Source organism: Parus major, chromosome 2 (genome assembly GCF_001522545.3).
Source record: "Parus major isolate Abel chromosome 2, Parus_major1.1, whole genome shotgun sequence".
In the NCBI taxonomy this organism is placed as follows: domain Eukaryota; kingdom Metazoa; phylum Chordata; class Aves; order Passeriformes; family Paridae; genus Parus; species Parus major.
In genome coordinates this window covers 76,995,744-77,015,266 of record NC_031769.1, presented here as the reverse complement: position 1 = coordinate 77,015,266, position 19,523 = coordinate 76,995,744, and the positions used below count along the sequence as shown (strand labels likewise).

Sequence of the window (19,523 nt, the reverse complement as noted above, 5' to 3'; positions counted from 1 at the left end):
TTATAACCTTCCTTAGAGCCAGTCATTTATCAGTTGTGAGCAATGAATATTAAATAGGTGCATAGGCCATGTGCAAAAAAAAATCAAAAAAAAAAAAATCAAAAGCCCTTCCCAGTGCCTTCCCCTTGCAGAGCCTTCTACAAAATCAGTGAAGAATTCTACCCTCTGCTTCACACAGTGGTAAATAACCAGTCAGGAAGCAAAAAGATTAGGGCTGAGATGTACAGAAAAGATGGATACGGTTTAAAATCTTACCTTCTGCACGTTGGGTTTGATGCACCGAACAAAGAAAGGGTTTGAAGAACTCAGTGTTGCCATTAAAGAATGAAGGGATTCCTGGAACACATGCAGAGAGAAGACAGTACTTCACAAGCTGGATTTTTGTACAAGCAACATAACCCCGGACAAGAGTCCTGCGGCTCAGCACTGCAGACAGCATCTAACTGCAACACCTAGTGGTGCACATCAGAAGTTATTGCACCGTGGAAGCTCTTGCTTCCAAACAGACAGGGACAATAGGTGTGTGTGCATTTCTTCCACTGGCTCTTTTAATCACTGGCATCACCATTTTACAATGAACAAGGTTCACAGATTGATATGAAGAAAACTGTTCATAAGGAAACACCAAATTGTTGTTTCAGGGATCTTTCAAATGACTGCTTAAGACTTAGGATCCACATTCCCAAACAGATAAACTTGAGCAAGTTAAAGGGAAGGATAAAGGGTCTTTGGCAAAATCCACCAACTCAGATTTCCTCTTTTTATTTCAACCACCCCAAATCCACTCATTTTCCATCTTCCCAGAAGAAAACAGGTTTTTTACTAGCTTTGGAACTCTGAATGATCCAGTGCACATTAGATTATCAGTTGTCTGAACCTCAGCCTGGAGATAAAAATCACAAAATCCCTCAGTCCTTTTATGATTATTACTTTAATTACACATCCGCCCCTTTCCTGCCTGAGCCATCATTCCATATCTTATTCCAACTTGCCTCATTCTGTATCATTAAGTATGATGAATCTTTTTAAACTGAAGTCTTGCATTTACTTTGCAGAGATACAAATGCTTGTACAGGAGAGGTGCTCAGGCTCTGAAGAGCCCACGAAGTTAGCAATGGTAAAGTTACACCCCTCAAAGGTGGCACTTTGTGCCAGGCAGCAGAGAGAATACAGAGCAGGCTGCCAAGGAGGCAGAAAGTGCACATTTTAAAGGAGCAACACTGTGTGTCATGCCATATGTCTTGGAGCAAAACTGTCAGTGTCAGTCTGTTAAAACAAATTCTTGCTTTAATCTGCAGACCAAGCACTTACTTGGTGACTGAACATGCAGTGATAAAGGCAGCAGGCAGAGTTATGGCTGTGCACTGGAGCTGGTCTAAGGCAAAGTGAGCAAACAGCAAAATAACTGGGAACATAAATGGTAGTTCTTGGTTTGCTTGCCTTTGCCAGCCTATGGATCAGGGAGCTGGGCAGCAAATATGAAATAGAACATACAAAGATGAAAATCTTTGTGTAAAGACCAATATTTACAGCTTTGAAAAGTAAAGGCCTCACTTATATTAAACCCGTGTGAACATTCCATCTGTGGACAATTCTCTCATCCTGGGCTCCCACTTAGAGATTGGAAAAGATGGTCAGTCTAAACAAAAATTATTTAAACTGTTTTCACTTTCACCTGTGGTTCAGCACAGTGCTGCAAGCCTCTAAGTTGCTGTCAGGTGATGAGCTAATCTAGAGCTTGCCCTGCTGTAGCCAAAGTCAACAGGCTGAAACAGATGGTATCTAAACTCTGCTGTTCTGCATGCACCCCCAGGCCTGCATTAGGCAGGTCATCAAATGAAAAGAAGAGTCAACCAATTTATCATGAGAATAAAACTGTGAAGGCAAAGTTCTTATCTTCAGCTGAAATAAGATGGAGTAATCCCTGTAAGGCTTTAAAACATGTGAAAAACACCTAATTCTAACCAACCTAATTCTATTCCAGCCTAATTCTCTGGGGAAGGCATGGTGTGAAGGTCAACCTCTTTTAAAGTAGCCCAGCTGGTTAATGGTCAGTTACTGCAGAATTAGATAAGAGGCAATAATGTTTTGATTTCATGTTTTATCACCCTTATGTTTTCCAGGGCCCCTGGCAGAGAACAGAAGGAATACTACACATTGTTCTACCTTGTCAAATGGGTGAAAAAATATGGTCTGCTTTTGTAAGGTTAACATCTTAAAGGTCTACTTTGCACATATACAAACGACCAAGTGGAAACAGTACCTTCTGCTACCCCACAGAACCAGCAAGTAACACCATCTCATAACAAAAAATGGATACTTCTGCGATGAGTTATGGTAGCGCAAACCAAGCTGTCCCAAAAATACAACATCAGCTGTATTCAGTGTTTTTTAATAAAAGACACTGTGTGTGCCCCAGCTGTTCTGTCCAACACTTAGCAAAAGTTTATTAGGATAAAATCTGCCCTTAAGGCATTTGAGTCTGCTCTTTTCTAAAAAAAAAGTGAATGAACTCTGCAAATGTATATTAATTCAAATAAAATGAAAGGCAACTAATCCAGACTTGTACTCACGCAATTTAGGAGATGTTTCATGCCAATCTTTCCCTTTTAAATAATTTGCAGATAGACTTTATGCTAGATTTCAATTTGGTGCCATTTTTGATGAGAAGCTATAAAGCCTCATAAAAAGGTGTTTAACAAAAATGCATTCCAAACTTTAGGTTAAAGCAAGGCAACACACCTTAATAAGGTATTTATTCAGCACTTATTTTTCTAAGCATATAGGCACTGCTGCAAGGCTTTGTGGAATTTTGTGGCTGGATTTAGATTATAAAGACAAACCAGGACAAGAGAGGCCAACTTCACAGATAAGCTTTAAAACAAGAATGAGCAAGTGGGGAATGCAACAGGAGTTTTGTGGGGATGGTGTGATGAGAAGGGCAGTGTCTACTTGAAGCTAGTCAGGACAGTCAATCGCTTAACTAGCAAGGCCAGTGTCATAGAAGAGGCAGCAATGTTTTCATCCCCAGGTTTTGCCTTTTTCAATCTGCACCTGTTCTTTATGGACCAGGGTCTGTCTATCACTGATTAGCTACAGAGCAGAGATGACACATTAACTAACCTTGAACTGCAGACTGACAGTGGGTTTTCTGTGCTTGCTTCCACATTTCAGAGTGTCCTGATTGTTGCGACTCGAAACATGTTCAAATAGGTCATAGATGAAATCAAGACTGAAATGGAAAAGGAAAGTAGTATTTCTATAGTGTATCTTAACAGACTGTAAGGTTCACCACTGTAGAATGCAAAGAAAGCACTGTGTCTTAGCAAGAAGCTCCTCCATCAAAAACACACTCATTGATTTTCTCCACAATCTTTAACAAACAATAGATTTTGCCTTTGCAGAATTTATCCAGGGGAGAAAAAAGCAAAACAAAAAAACATAACAAGGGGGTTCTTTCTTCTCCACTCCAAACACGTCATTATGGAAATGAAGTGTGAAGTCCTAGAGGCTTTACTGCATTTTACTCCACTCACTCAACCAAAACTCCAGCTGACTGCAACCGGAATTGTACCTAACAAAGACTAAAAAACAAGACTTCCAGCTTGGTTAGGGATGTAATACAAAACAGCCATTCATGCATGCCTCACTTTCAGATAACAACTGTGCATACTGTTTTCTACCCTATTGGTTGAGTACTCTCCTTTTAGCATTTCTACAGAAACACAGACATTTTAATTCAAGCTCCACACAAATGATGGTGCAAAACCAAAACCAGGCCCAGACAAGTTTAACTCATTTATTCTTTTCACCTAGATACTTTAACTGACAGATGTCATATCAGAAATGTCATAAATCCAGAACAAATAACATAGAGAGGGAATTGCTTAATAACAGTTTCACCAGCACAGAAGGGCTTATGGGATTCACGAACAAGCAACTTGCACAGCAAAGCAGGATGACTGGATGGGATAGGGGAGGGCAGCAGATGAGACAGCAATACCCAGGCTCAGCTCCCTCCTCTTCTGCTATTCCTCTGTGTGTCCTGGAGTCTCAACCAAACACTTAGGAAAAGGGATGTGGTACCACCACAGCTCACAGGGTACTACTATAAGGACTCTAAGACCTTACACAGCAAAATGACATGAGACATGCAGGTACCAGAGGCATGCAAGCTCAGACTTTCATTTGGATCAATCTTAACAGAATTTCTCCCTTTGAAGCAATTACTATACAGTAATTCAAAGAACTTCCATTAGATTTGCACTGTGGTAGTCTCCGACAGCAAGTGTCCAACCAATTAGGGAATGCCAGAAATAAAAACATGAGGTAAAAAAACACGTGCATGCTGCCTATAAAGCACTCTGAAACAGTCAAAAACTATGACCACCTTCTAGCATCCTTACTCATTACAGAGAAGCAGGTTAGTTCTCTAGGAACCCCCTGGACTGAACAGCAACAATAGTATAATGTAGGTAAAGCCAACTTTGTCAGAAGCGATTACAGGGAACTTACAGTCAGACCTGCTTACAGGCAACTCTGATATGCTCATTTCTGTGATACGATCTGCTCATCTCTGTTTCATTCTATACTCATTTCAGGTCTGCTGCTATGCAACATCTAAATGTACCCCAGCAGGATTAGGTGTTCAATCCTGGCAGAATTAGTTTATACTAATTAGTTTGTAATTTTTTTTTGTCCTTTACAAAAATTGCAGAAACTTACCTGCTTTCACGCAACAAGTTCAGGAGATCATCTCTAAAAGTATCTCTGTTCTTCTCCAAGATCCCCCTGACATCATACTGGACCTAGAAGGAAACAGAGCTGGTTCAAACAACAATCCAAACAGGCACCTCTCGCAAGAGCGGTGCTGTAAAAAGTGCTGAGGGAACAGAGCGCTTTAGTTAATTTTGAGCAGCCTTGGGGGAAAATTAAGCTAATGAAAGTTCTGCTTGGAATAATTTCAGAAAATAAAGAAATTACCTCCCCAGCGTAGTGCTTCACTCCAAAGTTGTGAACAGCAACCCTTGGTTTTACATAAAAAGGATTGTTCTAATTGAATGGGGAAAAAAAAAGAGAAAAATATTTGGAGGGGGTTGTCACATTATCCTCTCAACCCATACCTAAACAGACCATTGTCTTCCAGTAAACTCCCTGGAAGATTAGTGCTCCAAAAGCAAACAAGCAACTCATGGTAATAGGATTTGTTAGTCTGGGCTGCTTCAAATGCAGTAATAACAGATTTATAGCACATAAAAAGCCATTATACTAAACCTGAACCCCATCTGGCAGAATCATCTACAAAAGGCACTTTGAAAGAGAAGGCTCTGTCTCAAACTGGCAGTTATGAAGATTGGTGGATATGCTTGCATCCCAGAAATTGTGTAAAATAATTCCAGTATCACAAATAAAGGTAACACTAATTCGGACAGAGGAAACAGCAAACCTTCAGTAAATGACATGAAGGTGAATGCCTTGTTACATCAAGGGAAATGGAAGATCAGAATGATCTGAGCTACTGCAGGTTGACAGAGCTCTCATTAAGAGTAGAATTTGACTTATTCACCACAACAGAAACCTTTAAGTCAATAGCAACAAGGATATGTTCTTCCAGTAACCAACTCAGCCCTGACAGCAAAGTATACAGATTGCCATGGAAGTAGGATCACATCCAAAAAAAAGCCTCTAGAACTATGCACCCATATGTTTGAACCATGAATTTCTACCAAAGCAAAGATTCTACATAATTTGCACAGCAAATATCAGCAAAACATCACATACAGCATGCTGGGCATTCAACTTCTCCAGTAAGGTAGAGTCAGTAGCTTGAGGAAAATGGCTCTCCTCATTGATAAGTGCCAATAGTCCCAGTTTCTAGAACAGCAAGAGGCAGAAGATGAGTTAGTGCATGGATAGACACAGCTTGGAAAAATCACAAAGCCATTTAAAATTTGCTCTGTGCAGAGAGGCACAAAACCACTCATATACTACTAAAACCCCACTCTTGAAGGTGACTGTAATCCTGTTTTTTCTGACAGGACTCCTTTTGAAATATAGAGCATACACTATCTGTGTGCAAAATAAAGAAAAAAAACCTACTGGAAGAATCAGTTCTTCTGATGTGGGCAGGTTTTAGATACATACAATGACATTGCCCCAGAATACAACCCCAGACTCCAAGATGTCAAATGATCAGGAGTCCAAGGAGTTTGTGTAAAACAGCCTTACAAAAAAGTTTCTTCCATATAATTATCCACCCCAGCTGTTGAACCAATGCAAACTTTCAGCACCCACAGTGCCCAGGGGCAGAGCAAAAGATACAGTTTAACTTCACCCTGCATGAAGTACAACCTCCCTTTCCTTTACAGATGCCTCTGTGTAATTTCCTTTGATGTTTCCTGCTTCTCATGTTAGAAGAGGTGGTAAACAAAGCAAGCTACCCCTCAGCTAATTAATGTGTCCAGCAAGCTCCAAGTTGATACAGCCTCTCAGAAAAACACAGTTCTTCAGGTGCACATCTTAATAAGTCACTTTCCAAGGCCTCCTGAAAAGCCACAGTGCCCTGACTGCAGTCATGTCCTGCCAGCTGGATCCCCTGCCCGCTGCCACTCGCTTCTGTGCTCTTCTGAACTCTTGCAGGCACACACCCTCCTGCCCTGGAGATAAGCTCACACAGCCTGCCTGTACTGATGGCAAGAGTGAGCAAGGATCAAATGATTCTTTTTAATCATCTCCAAATATTGCTTTCGTGTATAATCACACAAGGAGAAAAGATGCTGCAAGGAAAAGAGCTCATAGTATAATCCTTAACATGGCCATACATAAAAATAATCTGATTAAAAGTTTTCTATTTAGACATGCAAAATCCACCATGCTGTTCACCTGTTCTTTTTGTTGACAAATCTTTTAAAGACATATTACCTCAGAATAAAAACTAAAAATAGGTAACAGTATCAAATTCTTTCTTACCTTTTCAATAAGATCCAAGCACTCTCCATTGTCTGTCCAGTCAATATCCTCCCAAATTAGTCCTTCCCTAAGGAAAATAAAGCAGGCCTTTTTACTGAAATTATTTTAGTTCTAGAAATAGGAGAAGCTACTGTATTTATCTTGAAAATTATAGCAAAATCAGCTTGCTCTTATAAAATACACAGCTCCAGACAGAGACTTTCAAAGGAAAGTAAGTTAGCTGTGAACTGACTTCAAGTGAGTATGATATTGTAAAATTATTTCAAATTTCTCCTCTCTCTCTTACCTGCTGTATTCCAATTGCTCCAAGGAAAAGATGTGCTTGTTGAAATACTCCTGAAGCTTTTCATTTGCATAGTTAATATTAAACTGCTCAAAACGGTTTACCTAAAGAGACAAGACATTTTCAAAAATGCAAACACTTGAAATATTTTACTTTGCAAACACATTGTTACTAACAGTAGGTAACAACGTGTTTAAAAATCGGGTTCCTGAGAAGATGACAAAAACATGTAAAAGCAATAAAGCACAAATATAAGACAATCCATTTGAATAAGCCTTTGAAACCTACCTCAAAATTTTCAAATCCGAATATGTCCAAAATTCCAATAGTCTTGAAGTCTTCCTTGCTCCTGATTCTGCTATTGATTTTCTTAATGACCCATGCAAAACACTGAGAATAAAGTGCCATTGCCATAGAATCTCTGCTGTCTATTGCCTGTGTTAAAGAGGGAATACACAAGACATCAACCACCCCATGACAGAACTGACCAGACACTGCTGATCAGTGTCCTTAGCACAGCACAAAACAATGTATACTGCATAAAATATACACAATGTATAATGCAAGCAGCTTCATTCCTATGTAGCTTGGCAGCAATTGTATTAACACTTATAAGGCATCATGATTCAAGCTTTAACAGTTTAACTTAAAACAGCTATACACATATATGGCTTTAAAATTACATTTCATGGCTAAAGCATTCAAAAAACTAGGAAATTATAAACTTCAAGTGTGGAGGAAGGAAAGAGAAATGTAGGAAACAATACCTTAATTCCCCCTTTTCCAGAGGGAAACATAATGTTATGCATACCTATTTCTAATTCTCTTCTTGTAAATTATAAATATATTTCTCCTGAAAATTTTGAAAAAACACCCCCCTGACACAAGTGTCCATAGTGAAAAAAATATCAGCCTATATGTTTAGAATTTGAAAAAAATGGGAAGTAATCAGGCTTCATAAGAATAACAAGAGACAAGCTATAAGCCCTGGCCAGAATAATAGAATGGGATCTAAAGAGATTATACCCTTCCCAAAAAAACTAGGTAGTACTTTTGATTACAAAATTCTGATGCATGAGCTAAGCTTCTGTTCTTGAGTGATCAGTGATTTCTCTGGACTTGAAGACTAAGACATCTTTCAAAGACCCTAAAAATATGTCAAAATTGAGGCACCTTTACCTGTTGTATGCTAAGAGGTGTTAGGATTTCTTCTCCCCTGAGTATCATCGACCTCTGAGTCAATGCTTCTGTTAGCTGTGTGGAGTCCAAGCCCAGTAACTCAGCAGATCTACCCAGGGCTGGCAAAAGAGAAAGACAAATACAAATATGTCCTTAAATATATGAAACCAGAAGACCAATTCAGTTTTCTACCATTATTAGTATTATTTCTACTACTACTACCACCACAATTTAAGATGCTCCTAAAATGACAGGGATTAGAGATGAAAGCACAACTAGAAATTCAAGGATACTGTTTTGCTGCTCATTGAACGGCATAATTATTACAACTGAAGGAAATTTGCAGTAGAAATACATCACAAGTAAGTCACAAATATTTATTTTCCTCTTAATATTCATATGTCAAGAATTCAATCTACTGCTTGCCCTAACACATTTTTCTAGATACAAACAATAATTGACTCTTTGTCCACATGAATGTAGATGTGAATGTTTCTGCTTTGCTTGGGATGATGAGGATAAACCAGTGAAATTTTTCTTCCATGCATACTTTAATTTTCAGTTTTTCTATAATGTGGTATATAAAGCAGTACATAATGCTACTCTCTAATGCCACATTTAAACAAACATTTAAAATGCCCATCAGCTCAATCTTTAGATACACCAGCACATTCTTTCAGATATGTAATTGAAACATTGAAAGCTCTAAAAAAAGATACTTTCAGTGGAGTTCTTGGTTAGGGAATGCATTTGAGCACTTAAATGTTTTATCAACTTGAGAATTCTTTGAAGAAGGAACTGGATTCAAATAAATTTCACTACTGTTAATGGAACAAATATGTGCCCAAGATCTTCCCATATTAAGACTTGCATCCAGCAGCAGACTACTTTGCTTTATCTGTCAAACCCCATCCTCCCAAAGTAACATTTTAATAAACATTTACAGATGTTAAAAAGCAGTAAAACCCTTTCATGGCTTGTCCTTGCTATGTTGAGATATACTAACAATGAATAAGGCTTTCAGAACCCAAAGAAACACTCAGACTGGGATGCAAAGCCTTCTCACCTGTTTTAAAGGACACCTGTGCCCCACCAGCAGTGATGAACTCAACGTTTCCCAGATGCAAGATGCCAGCCAAAAGTCTCAGAACTTCTCGTACTTCCTCCCTGCTGAACTCCATCACTTCCATTGCAGTCTGGAATGACATGTGAGCTTCTTCTGTAATGTGCACACAGACTCAAAACTGGGAGGCCTTAGTAAAGCAACTCAGGACTAAAAGACTCGAGTCCATTACTTTGGGTTTCATCCCAAACTGAATACACTCTAAGACATCACTGGGACATCTTGGAACATGTTAGCATCACTCTGCCCTTAAGAAATTTCATTTTGATGCTGTAATGATGCCGTAATTTGCTTTCAAATTCATCATTAAAATTGTATAAATATTGGAACAACCCACTGAGTTGTGCACCAGATACAATTACTCTAATTTGAATTATTAATTAATTACCTCCTGCATGTTTTTACCAAAATTTTCCTATTGGCCTTGAAGGCAACAAGGCACGGGGGAGGAAACATAGCAGCATCTAAGATTTGATCATTTTTGTGCCCAAACATGCACCTTACCAGTGTGGTCTGACAACTTCCAGTAAAACTGAGTAAGAAAGGTATCTGTATAAAAAGTGCTGAATTTATGAATAAACAATATGGCAACAATCAAGGCTCAACTACATAAACAAGAAGACCAAATAGCAAATATTAAAAGAAACACTAAAACAAGAGGCACATATGCTTCCCTTCAACACAAAAGGGGTAATTGTATGCCTCTTGAAATGATAGAACTTCCTAAATTCTGTTGTAATATGAGCCTGTCTGATCTGAACCAGATCACAGTTTTGTATCCTTACAGTCAGACTCATCATGTTATAGTCACTGCAGGTGTTCAACAGATGACACATTTTATCTTTCATAAGTCATCCCTTACAAATGGGAAAGCTTCAGACTCATCCCCCAGTTCAAAGCAGGGTGGAAATAATCATTGAAGGTTTAATTTGTAAAGAACTTTCACAGCAAAAGGGCAGCAGCACTACAAGTTCATCTCCATGCTCAATGTGCTGCCTCTCCCTGTCTCCTACAAAAAAAGTTCCCCTTAAGTAACATTTCCAAGACTTACAATGCAGTAAAAGCAGGCAAAGGACATGACTGTAACGGGGAAAGACAGGTGAAGATGAGCTGAGGGGGTTTCTGCTCACTTCCTGCTCTGGGAATGCAGTCTGGCAGCCCCTTCTAGCCTACCCATGCTGCAGGCAGCACACAAACATCACCTGCCCAGCTGATTTCATGGTCTGCCTATCCTGAGACAACTAGCATAAATTAAATGTCATGCTAATCAGCTTCAGCATGTGGCTATAATATAGGTAAATTACCAACATTTCCAACACTTCTTTCTGCCATGCAAGATGAGGGATTTTTACACAGCAAAAAATCTGCTGAATCCACTCCACATTAGTTCATCAATTTGGAAAAAGATTAAGATAGCTAAGCAAGAACAGTTTGGTGAAGGGCATAAAGCCAAATTTTTTATCTGATTTTTAAAATCTAACACACATTACCTCAGTGCTACAATACTCAATTTTGCGTGGTCAGTATGGACTAACTGCTGTGGATGTAAGATATAAAGCCATCCAGAGAGATTCCATCTGGACCCATTTTTTTAATCTGTGCTTATGTTTTCATAACTCTTTTGTGTAAGTTACTCCACACAAAAAGTGAATTTCCCAGCTGCAACTTAAAGAGTCACAGGTACTCTGCTCCCTGTGTGCTGCACTGCAGGCTCCACCCAGAAGATGCCACATGATTTGGGCAAAGCTTTCAGACTGAAAAACAGTGAGATATATATATATATATGTAATATAAAACAATGCAGGGAAAGGCAAAGGCATGTAAAAATCTTACTGACTTCCCTACATATATTTTTTTCATTTCAAAACATGAAGCATTTTGCTAAATTACAGAACACTTTGAAACAAAAGAGTAAATATTAAATACTGGGAGAAAGATAAAGGCATGCTCAAAATGACAGTGAAGCATTTTGAGAAAATTTAAGTCCCTGTAAGATTAATGCCAAAATGAGATCTGCACATGGAGGAAAGCACAGGAAGGCTTTGTACCCTGCTCTGTCAATGGGCCCCACACACCTGAACTTCCAGCAATTTTTAAGGCAAAAGAACAAGGGAAGCAACTCACAATGACTTCCTTGAAAGAATCTTTGTCACTGATTGTCTTATCCACTATACATCCAGACTGGTTCAGGTAGTGGTAGTTCTCAGGTACAGATAAGTAAAAAGCATCTAATGAGAGAAAAGAGGGTAAGTGAAAAGAAATACCTAAACAAAAGTACTCCACAAGTTACTATGTTAAAGTTAACTGTTCGCAATTAATTTGCTCAGAAATTATGACAATGCACAAGACAAGGTTTTATATTAAAATCAGACTGGGGGTTGTTTTGCTGGCTTTTGTTTTATTTAGCTGCATAATAGAGTTAACTTTACTTTTTACCATGCAAAGACAGCAGGCCCACGGGGAGATGCTGAGGCAATTTTAGGCAATTTTGCACATATACAATTGTCATTTCTTTTGTTAAGTGGATTTATTCTTTATGGGAAAGGATTAGAACAACCAGAATTATTTATCTTTGTTGCTGTGGAGTTCTTTAGTACCAGAAAAAATATTCAGTTTGAACACAATGAGGCATGTTTGTCCCCAAGTAATTTTCCCATGGCCACAGCAGAAGCAGGGAGGAACACTACCATCAGCTCAGTGGCATACTTCAGCTAAGTGTGTTCCTTTATCAAATTGAGCTCAAATTCACACTTTCTGAATCACTGAATGAATAACCTATTTCTCAGCTTGGGTTACTGGGTTTCTGCAGTTAAATTCTCCACTGCTGTCACCACTGCTGACTGCTAGCAGAAAACAACTACAGTTGTGTTACTTGTTCTTAGCCACTTACCTTTCTCTCTCTCTTCTATCCCTGCCAGCAGAGCATAGAATATATGATAATTTCTTTCCCCAGGGTTTTGTCTTACTACACGATTCTGTCAAAGTAAAAAACAGTTTCCTCTTACGTCATCATTTTTAAAGACAATTTTTTTATCCACAGTTTCAGACAAAAGTTAAATCAAACACAATTAACTGAGCAAAAGCAAATATCAACTTACTTTTTCCAATAAATCTGGAGCCAGCAAGAAAAGCTTCAGTCAAGGAATAAAGTAAAAATCAATTAATGAATCAGCTTTTGATAATCTTTCTTTTGTTTGAGGCAATAGGAAGACGATCATGGTCTTTTCTTACAAGCTAAGCCTGTTTCATACAATACACCTACAATAACATAAACAAAGTAGCAATAATGATAATATTGTAGCAGTTCTAATATCATTGTATCAACACCTCTTCCATTAAAACTGGACTTGGCAGATTCTGCATTTTAAATGACCTCTGTTTTCCTTTGCTTTTTTCCCCCCTAAAGCTTGGAAACAAGCTCAAGAATTTTTTTTTTTTTCCCACTGAAAAAGCAGTTTATTTTTAAAACAGCAGGTAGGATCCCCTTGGAATATACCTCATCGCCACACCTCTGGTGGAGCTGGATTATAGTCTGATTTTGTCAAATGCAGGACAAATCTGAGGATTTAACCCACCAAGACTCACACTACAGAAATTGAGTACCTCTGCTCTTTCAAGTACTATTCCAGAGAAGTAAGCAGCTTATCTCTGGATACAGTAATAGAGGAAATGGCTGACAACTCAAGATGTTCTCGAGGACTCCCGAGGCTGTTTTAGCTCATTACATTGGAAATGCACACAAGCCATGTCGCGCTAGCGGAAGCAATACAAAGTGCTGCTCCTCCAAGAGTACATGCACTCCACACTGCCACAAATGCATGTGTGCATGGATTTGGTGTTGCTGCTTCCCCTTCCCACCTACATCAGCTCAGTTTAACTGCATAAATTTCAGGAAGGGGTGAAAGGACAAACAAAGGAAAGCCAGTTCTCCCTCAGTCCTCCAGCAAGGAGGTACATGGGTGCATCCCACAAACAGGGGTCAAATCACCAAACGAGGATACAATCCATAATTCTTCCTCCCTGAATGTTTCCTTTCTGACAGATGTTCAGCTGAATAAACTTCCCAAAGCGACTTGAGTTGTTGTTGTAAACAGTCTTTGCATTGCCAAAAGCTTCCATAATTGGACTGTGAAGACAGAGAACGACAGGAGTGTTAACATGTGACCAGCATGCCAACAGCTTCACATGAGGCTGGTGAAAGGAACAGCACTCTGACAAGCTCCCCTCTGACACTCCCCTCAGCAGCAGCCTACATCCCAGCATTACCCTCCATTTAGAAATGGGCATCTTGGTTGCCTAGCAGAAGATGCAAGTATTCATGCAACAGGAAGATAAATTATACTGAACTGCTCTGCATCTGCAGAATAGTAGCTGCTACTTGCTACTTCTTTTGTAATCACTCAAAAGATGCACACAATTCTCATGGAAGTACTCAAATGATAGAAATAAGAAATCTCAGCACATGCAAATTTCTAGACAGATGTAAAGAGTCCTTGTCCTATGGCAATTAAAAAAAACCTACATCAAGATACAGCACATACAGCAGAGATGAAGTTAGATAAACTACAGTAACAGCATCTCAAATGGCCTTTGTTTTTAAATAGTTTAGAACTGTGTCATTTCATGTGAACACCAAGATTTATTTTTTGCTTGCGTAGATTGTGTCCAATTTATCTGATGCATTCACTCATCTGTCTTATCAGTTCTCCTTATCCTCCCTTCCCTCAGCATGCTTTTACCACTTGAGTGCTTTATCCTCACCATGCTGTATCTTGTTCTACTGTATCCTCAGGCTACACAAACTGAACCAAAGGTTTCTCCCTCCCATCACCCATTTCCCTTACTCTGATTATCTGAATTCAGCTGCAAACAAAAATGAAAGCTACCATCAAAGCTTCATCCATTTCAAACCTCTGCATATTTTTGCTTCACTAAGAGATACCACTGTGCTCACAACTCTCTAGAGCAGCCAGGTAATTTTGTTTAATGGAGTAATTCCCTTTGTACAGGATACATTTTACTGTTCAGTAAACATACACACATTCGATTACATTGCAGGCTCTTATTTCAATGTCAAGGCTTATGTCTTCTGAAAAAATTACCCATATATTGAAAGATCCAATACCTGCTCTCAAGAATAGCTTGCTCCACACAGGAGCTCTTCTCTCTGGAGGACATCTCCAGTGAATGTTGGCTCATTGCAGACAAGAACTTGAGAATCAGCTTAGTGCTCTCCGTCTTACCAGCACCACTTTCACCACTGAAAGAAGAGGAGGAAAAGGTTTGCACAGTTCCAGCGGCCAGTGAAGAAGCCCTCTGGCTGGCCACCCACCCAAACTCTACATTCCTGGAGGTCAGGAGGACTGGGGTGATTAGAAGTGATGGTCAAATAGAGCCAGAACACCCCATTAAACTTCCTGAATATGACATCCTGGGAAAAACAAGCTGTCCTTAAGTCTCATACCGCTGCTCAGACAGCATTTCAAGGCACTGACTGCATATGTACATAGACCTAGGAGGCAATGAAGAGCTCTCTGAAGGCAAACAATTATCCAGCACTTCCCACCATCATGTTAAAACAAAGTCACAACAAAGGCATGGCAATGGACAAGCATAAAGACCAAACTAAGAATTAAGATGGGAAAGTTTGGGATACATTGCAGCAATCTATTCAATGAAGGAGCCCTGCTGTGAGGAGGAGGAAGTTAGAGACCCCAATGCACATTCTAACACATAAAGGCTACTGGTACAATTAATACTGAAATTCTTAGCAAGCTACATACTCTTTAAACAAACTTTTTATATACCTATTGAAACAAACCAGAAGCATGTGAGTTCAAAATATACAATTTCCACCTCTCATTACCATCAGAGGTATAAAATCTCTCATCACCACCCACAGAAGAACAAAGCCATTTGATAATGCTAAATTGATATTTTAAAAACAAACTGTTAATATGCAGCCCTGCTGATACAAACAAAAGGCAATATACTCAGTTTCTCTTCAAAACTAACACTCGAAAAATGGGAAAGTTCAGCTTTGGCTCATTTCCCCAGTACCTTTTCCCTTCAATTATATAGTCTAAATACACACTGTGATCCACTTAAAAACGTAACTTGTGGGTAAAGTTTGTCTAGTTTGCTCACTCTTCATCTACAGTCATAGATTGTATCCTAAGCTGTGGCCTAGCTCCTTATTAAACTGTACCTCATTCCAGTTTACTCCCAAAGAAAGAGGGTACATTTTGGTCTTACTTCATCTTTTCCATTCTAGCAAGCAGGAATTCTGTCACTGACTTTGATGGAGCACAACTGTGGAGCAAGCTTAGATAATTTGACAGTCTTTTGTTGTGCCATTGCAAAGTAATGACCCCACTGACTTTAGCTTACAACATAGTATAATGATGCTTTCTAGCAAAAAACAAAGAAGAAAGGTACCACCCAAAAAAACAGCATGACATTTTCCTGCAAATGAATATCAACAATAAAATTAGGGAAGAGACATTCAGAAAACATAATGAGACATCTTCATACTGCCAATATGTTCCAGTAAGTGTGATTCATCCATTATATTTATACCACATCAAAGAAATTCTGTAGTGTTTTTAATGTAATTTTACCCTTGATGTCTGGCCTTTTCAGATTTTGTCCTGGGGTGACTTTATGATGTTTGTGCCCCAAATTGTCTGCTCTGTTTATGTTGAATATTGAGTTCTGCACCTTTAAGACTGGCTCTGGGAGCAAGGGGAGGAAAGAAGAAGCCACAGTTTGTGTTGAGAAAGAGCCCTCACTGCCCCACATCCTGCTCCTGGACTGTGTTGTCTGCAGCATGGACAGACAGCGGGACAGAGCTCTCCTTTGCTGTTAGTTAGTTTTTAGCTGGCTGAGGCAGAGAAGTTCCCTGGACTGTTTTTTTCCTTTTTTCTTGGAACTGGTCAGCCCTGCTCTGGACTGAAAACCCAGACAAACCCTGGGAACTCACACCTGTGGCCCATCAGAGCCTGGGCCTTGGCACTTTCCAGTGCTGGAGGGACTGATAAGAGACTGAGTGAGCTGAGTTACATCACATGAAAAGGACTTTCTGGATTTGCCATCTCTTCAGAACAGCAAGAAGTTTTATTTTTTAATATTATTAATTTTTATGCTTGTAAATACTTTGCTTGTTAGATGAACAGTTTTTTACCATTTTTCTCAAAGGAAATCTTCTACCAAACCAGTTGGGGGAATGGCCACTTGAATCTCCTTTCTAGAGGGACCCCTTTGGAAGTTTCCTCCAAATTTGCCCTAAACCAGGACAGTACTCCTTCCCTTTCTCTTTGCTCTCACTCACTCACCTCTTCTGCCCAAGAAGCAAATACTTGGTATTCCTGCATTCAATACTCACCATAAAAAAAACCTTTCTACTGGTAGTTTTGAGAGCTTCACAAACCCTTGCATTATTCTTGTCTAGTGCAATAAATCATCATGTGATACCCACCTCCTCCTGCCTAATTCTCTCCCTCTGAGCCATGCATATAGCTCAACAGCAGGCGCAGGGTGACATTGAGGACATCACCTCTTTCACTGATACCATCCTTCCTCTGCCCCCACCCACTGTCCCTTGATCTGGAGAATCTGTAGTTCTATAGAAGCTGGAAGTTACCCCACTGTAACTGAGAGCCATTCTACAAGTGAGATATTTGAAGCCGATGGAAAAATATCTCCTGCACCTCTCTCTGGTACAGCTGGTGTTATGCACAATTACATGCTCTTGTTTTTTTCTTAGAACAGGAGAGACTCAGAACTGGTTCGGTTCTGAACCTGCCCAGTGTCCTATTCTGATAGTTGCCAGTTAGAGATACCCGTGGAAGATGTATGATTATATCCCTTCTGTGTTCTTCCAGCTTCCAGTTATTTGCTGTTCAGAGGCTTCCTGATCTAAACCTGGCTTTTATGTCTTGTAACCCTCAGTATACTTATCTTCTTTGAGTTTCTAGCCATACTCCCTTAAAAAGCAAATGGTCTTATTTTTTTCAGATTGACCTCCTAATAACTTCATTTGATACCTCTCAGATCTCATGGGGGAAGGAGAAACCAACAATTCATCCTGGTACTCTTTCTGCTGTGCATGACTTGATGATTAGTGCCCCAAATTCAAGGTGCCTGTCTCCATTAGCTATTTCCCATGTTATACTTTTTTATTACTTTTTTAAATTTTCCTCTTGGAAACACCTTCAGCTCCACAAAATCTAAAGGATGCATTTACACAATGTTCTCTATGCACTTAGTAGTAACCACTCCATTCTATTCACTTTTACCATCACATGAGATCAGTCTTTCAGAGTCCTTAGAAAGTTTGCACCTACAAGGTCAATAAAGGGTGAATTATTTAGAGCAACCTTCCAGAAACCTTTCCAGCCCATGAGTTTAAGTGCCCAGCTTGTTCCACATCACTACATTCAGGACTGTGAACATATTAAGTCTGACAGCAGGCCAGAAGGCCTCCACTCAGAAGATCTTTAGACTTTCTCCATGTCTCTCACTTGTTCTATGCAGGGCTGAGGGCACAGCAGCCTGGACTCGTGACCGCCACAGTGTAAAAAGGGGTCACTGAGAGTGACTCCTCATTCTGAAGGACATAACACTAAATCATTTCCCTGTTCTGTCTGGGTAAGAGACAGAATAGTCTGTAGTGGCTGCTAATTGCCAGCACACCAAGGCACTGCTCCATGAGCACCTCTGGAACCCCTAACCCAGCTCCCGAAGTCCAAAAGACCAGAAGCCCCACATGGGGAAAGAGTCCAGGAAGGTCAAAGGGTGAGACATGAACTGAGACATGTAGCCAGCACATGTCTTGACCCTACTTCCTTTTGGAATTTCTATCAGCTGAACACTGCTGGAACCAGGAGTGGTAGCTACACTTGGCCTTTTCTGTGTCTTTTCTGCCTTCTTATCTTTCTCTTTCTTCCTCTAATTCCCTCTTCTCAGAGCTTTGAGTAACTTAAAATTGGATGAGCTTAGAGTTTTCAAAGTTAAAGGGCGAGGTTAATGCTTTGAGAAGTGTTTTACATTGATGGAATGCTGCTCTAAACCTTTGCAAAAGTTCTCTGATTTTCTATAGTTGCCAGTTTTTTGTTGTTTTGACCCCTTGAGAACATCTTGTCAGTATTTCTCCCACGTGTCTGAGTATGTGAACAACCGTAAATCCTTTTGAGAGTCTCGTCAAGTGAGGGTTTTTGGGCCCTACAGTATGCTGCCTTGCCTTTATAACCCCAAGACAGACAAGACACAGACAAAAAAGGCCCCCTCAGCAAGTATACTTCATCAAATGCACATCTGAACTTTGGTGTGTCAGTCTCACAAGGACATCACACCCATCACAGGTCTGGGTCTCATATAAAGGGTTTGGTTTGTATTGATTTTCAAGCTGAAAAACAACAACAAGAAGTTTCAGGCCATCAGATAATAACAGAGAGAACAAATTAATATCAAACAGTGATTTCCCACTCATAGCACTGACTTGAATGTCATACAGAGCAATGGTTTGGGAGTGCTCTGATCAATTGCAATTTTCTTTGAGAAAAGAGCATGTGTTTGCTTCTGCACAGACTAGATCACCTTACACAGAGCAGCAAAAAAACCCCAAACCAAACCTAAAGATATTTTCCTGTTCTTGTAATAAAGGCATGGAGGTTTGAACTTGGTCTCAACTTGTGAACTTCTTTTAATCATGAGGGAGCTCAGCCCCTTTCCTACACCAGAACAAGCTGTTGGGCTATTGCTCAAATTAGATGGACTTCCTTCACGTTCCTGAGGCACCCAGCTGAAAAATCAGAAGATAGAAGACATTTTTAACAAAGTGGACTTTTTTCTGTCCTGTTTTAAATGAAACTGGGCCCTGCAGTAATGGTTCAGACCAACAACAAACTGAGAATTCATTGATGCAGATGTTTTTGTCTACAGAAAAACTCTAGCTTTTTAGCCTGGGAG

General features: G+C 39.7%; 1 protein-coding gene across 1 annotated transcript in view; it reads right to left on the bottom strand.

The window, feature by feature from the left end:
* The window catches only part of MYO10 (myosin X), a 159,225-nt gene that overhangs the window by 50,783 nt on the left and 88,919 nt on the right, over window positions 1-19,523 (bottom strand). The window contains exons 5-19 of the mRNA XM_015619332.3: window positions 14,680-14,814; window positions 13,556-13,680; window positions 12,653-12,666; window positions 12,445-12,529; window positions 11,679-11,782; window positions 9,498-9,627; window positions 8,432-8,550; window positions 7,541-7,687; window positions 7,256-7,356; window positions 6,970-7,036; window positions 5,782-5,874; window positions 4,984-5,052; window positions 4,726-4,808; window positions 3,124-3,232; window positions 256-336 (exon numbers count right to left, since the gene is read on the bottom strand). Coding sequence (XP_015474818.1) covers window positions 256-336; window positions 3,124-3,232; window positions 4,726-4,808; window positions 4,984-5,052; window positions 5,782-5,874; window positions 6,970-7,036; window positions 7,256-7,356; window positions 7,541-7,687; window positions 8,432-8,550; window positions 9,498-9,627; window positions 11,679-11,782; window positions 12,445-12,529; window positions 12,653-12,666; window positions 13,556-13,680; window positions 14,680-14,814 — 1,462 coding nt within the window. The remainder of the gene's footprint in view (window positions 1-255; window positions 337-3,123; window positions 3,233-4,725; window positions 4,809-4,983; window positions 5,053-5,781; window positions 5,875-6,969; window positions 7,037-7,255; window positions 7,357-7,540; window positions 7,688-8,431; window positions 8,551-9,497; window positions 9,628-11,678; window positions 11,783-12,444; window positions 12,530-12,652; window positions 12,667-13,555; window positions 13,681-14,679; window positions 14,815-19,523) is intronic.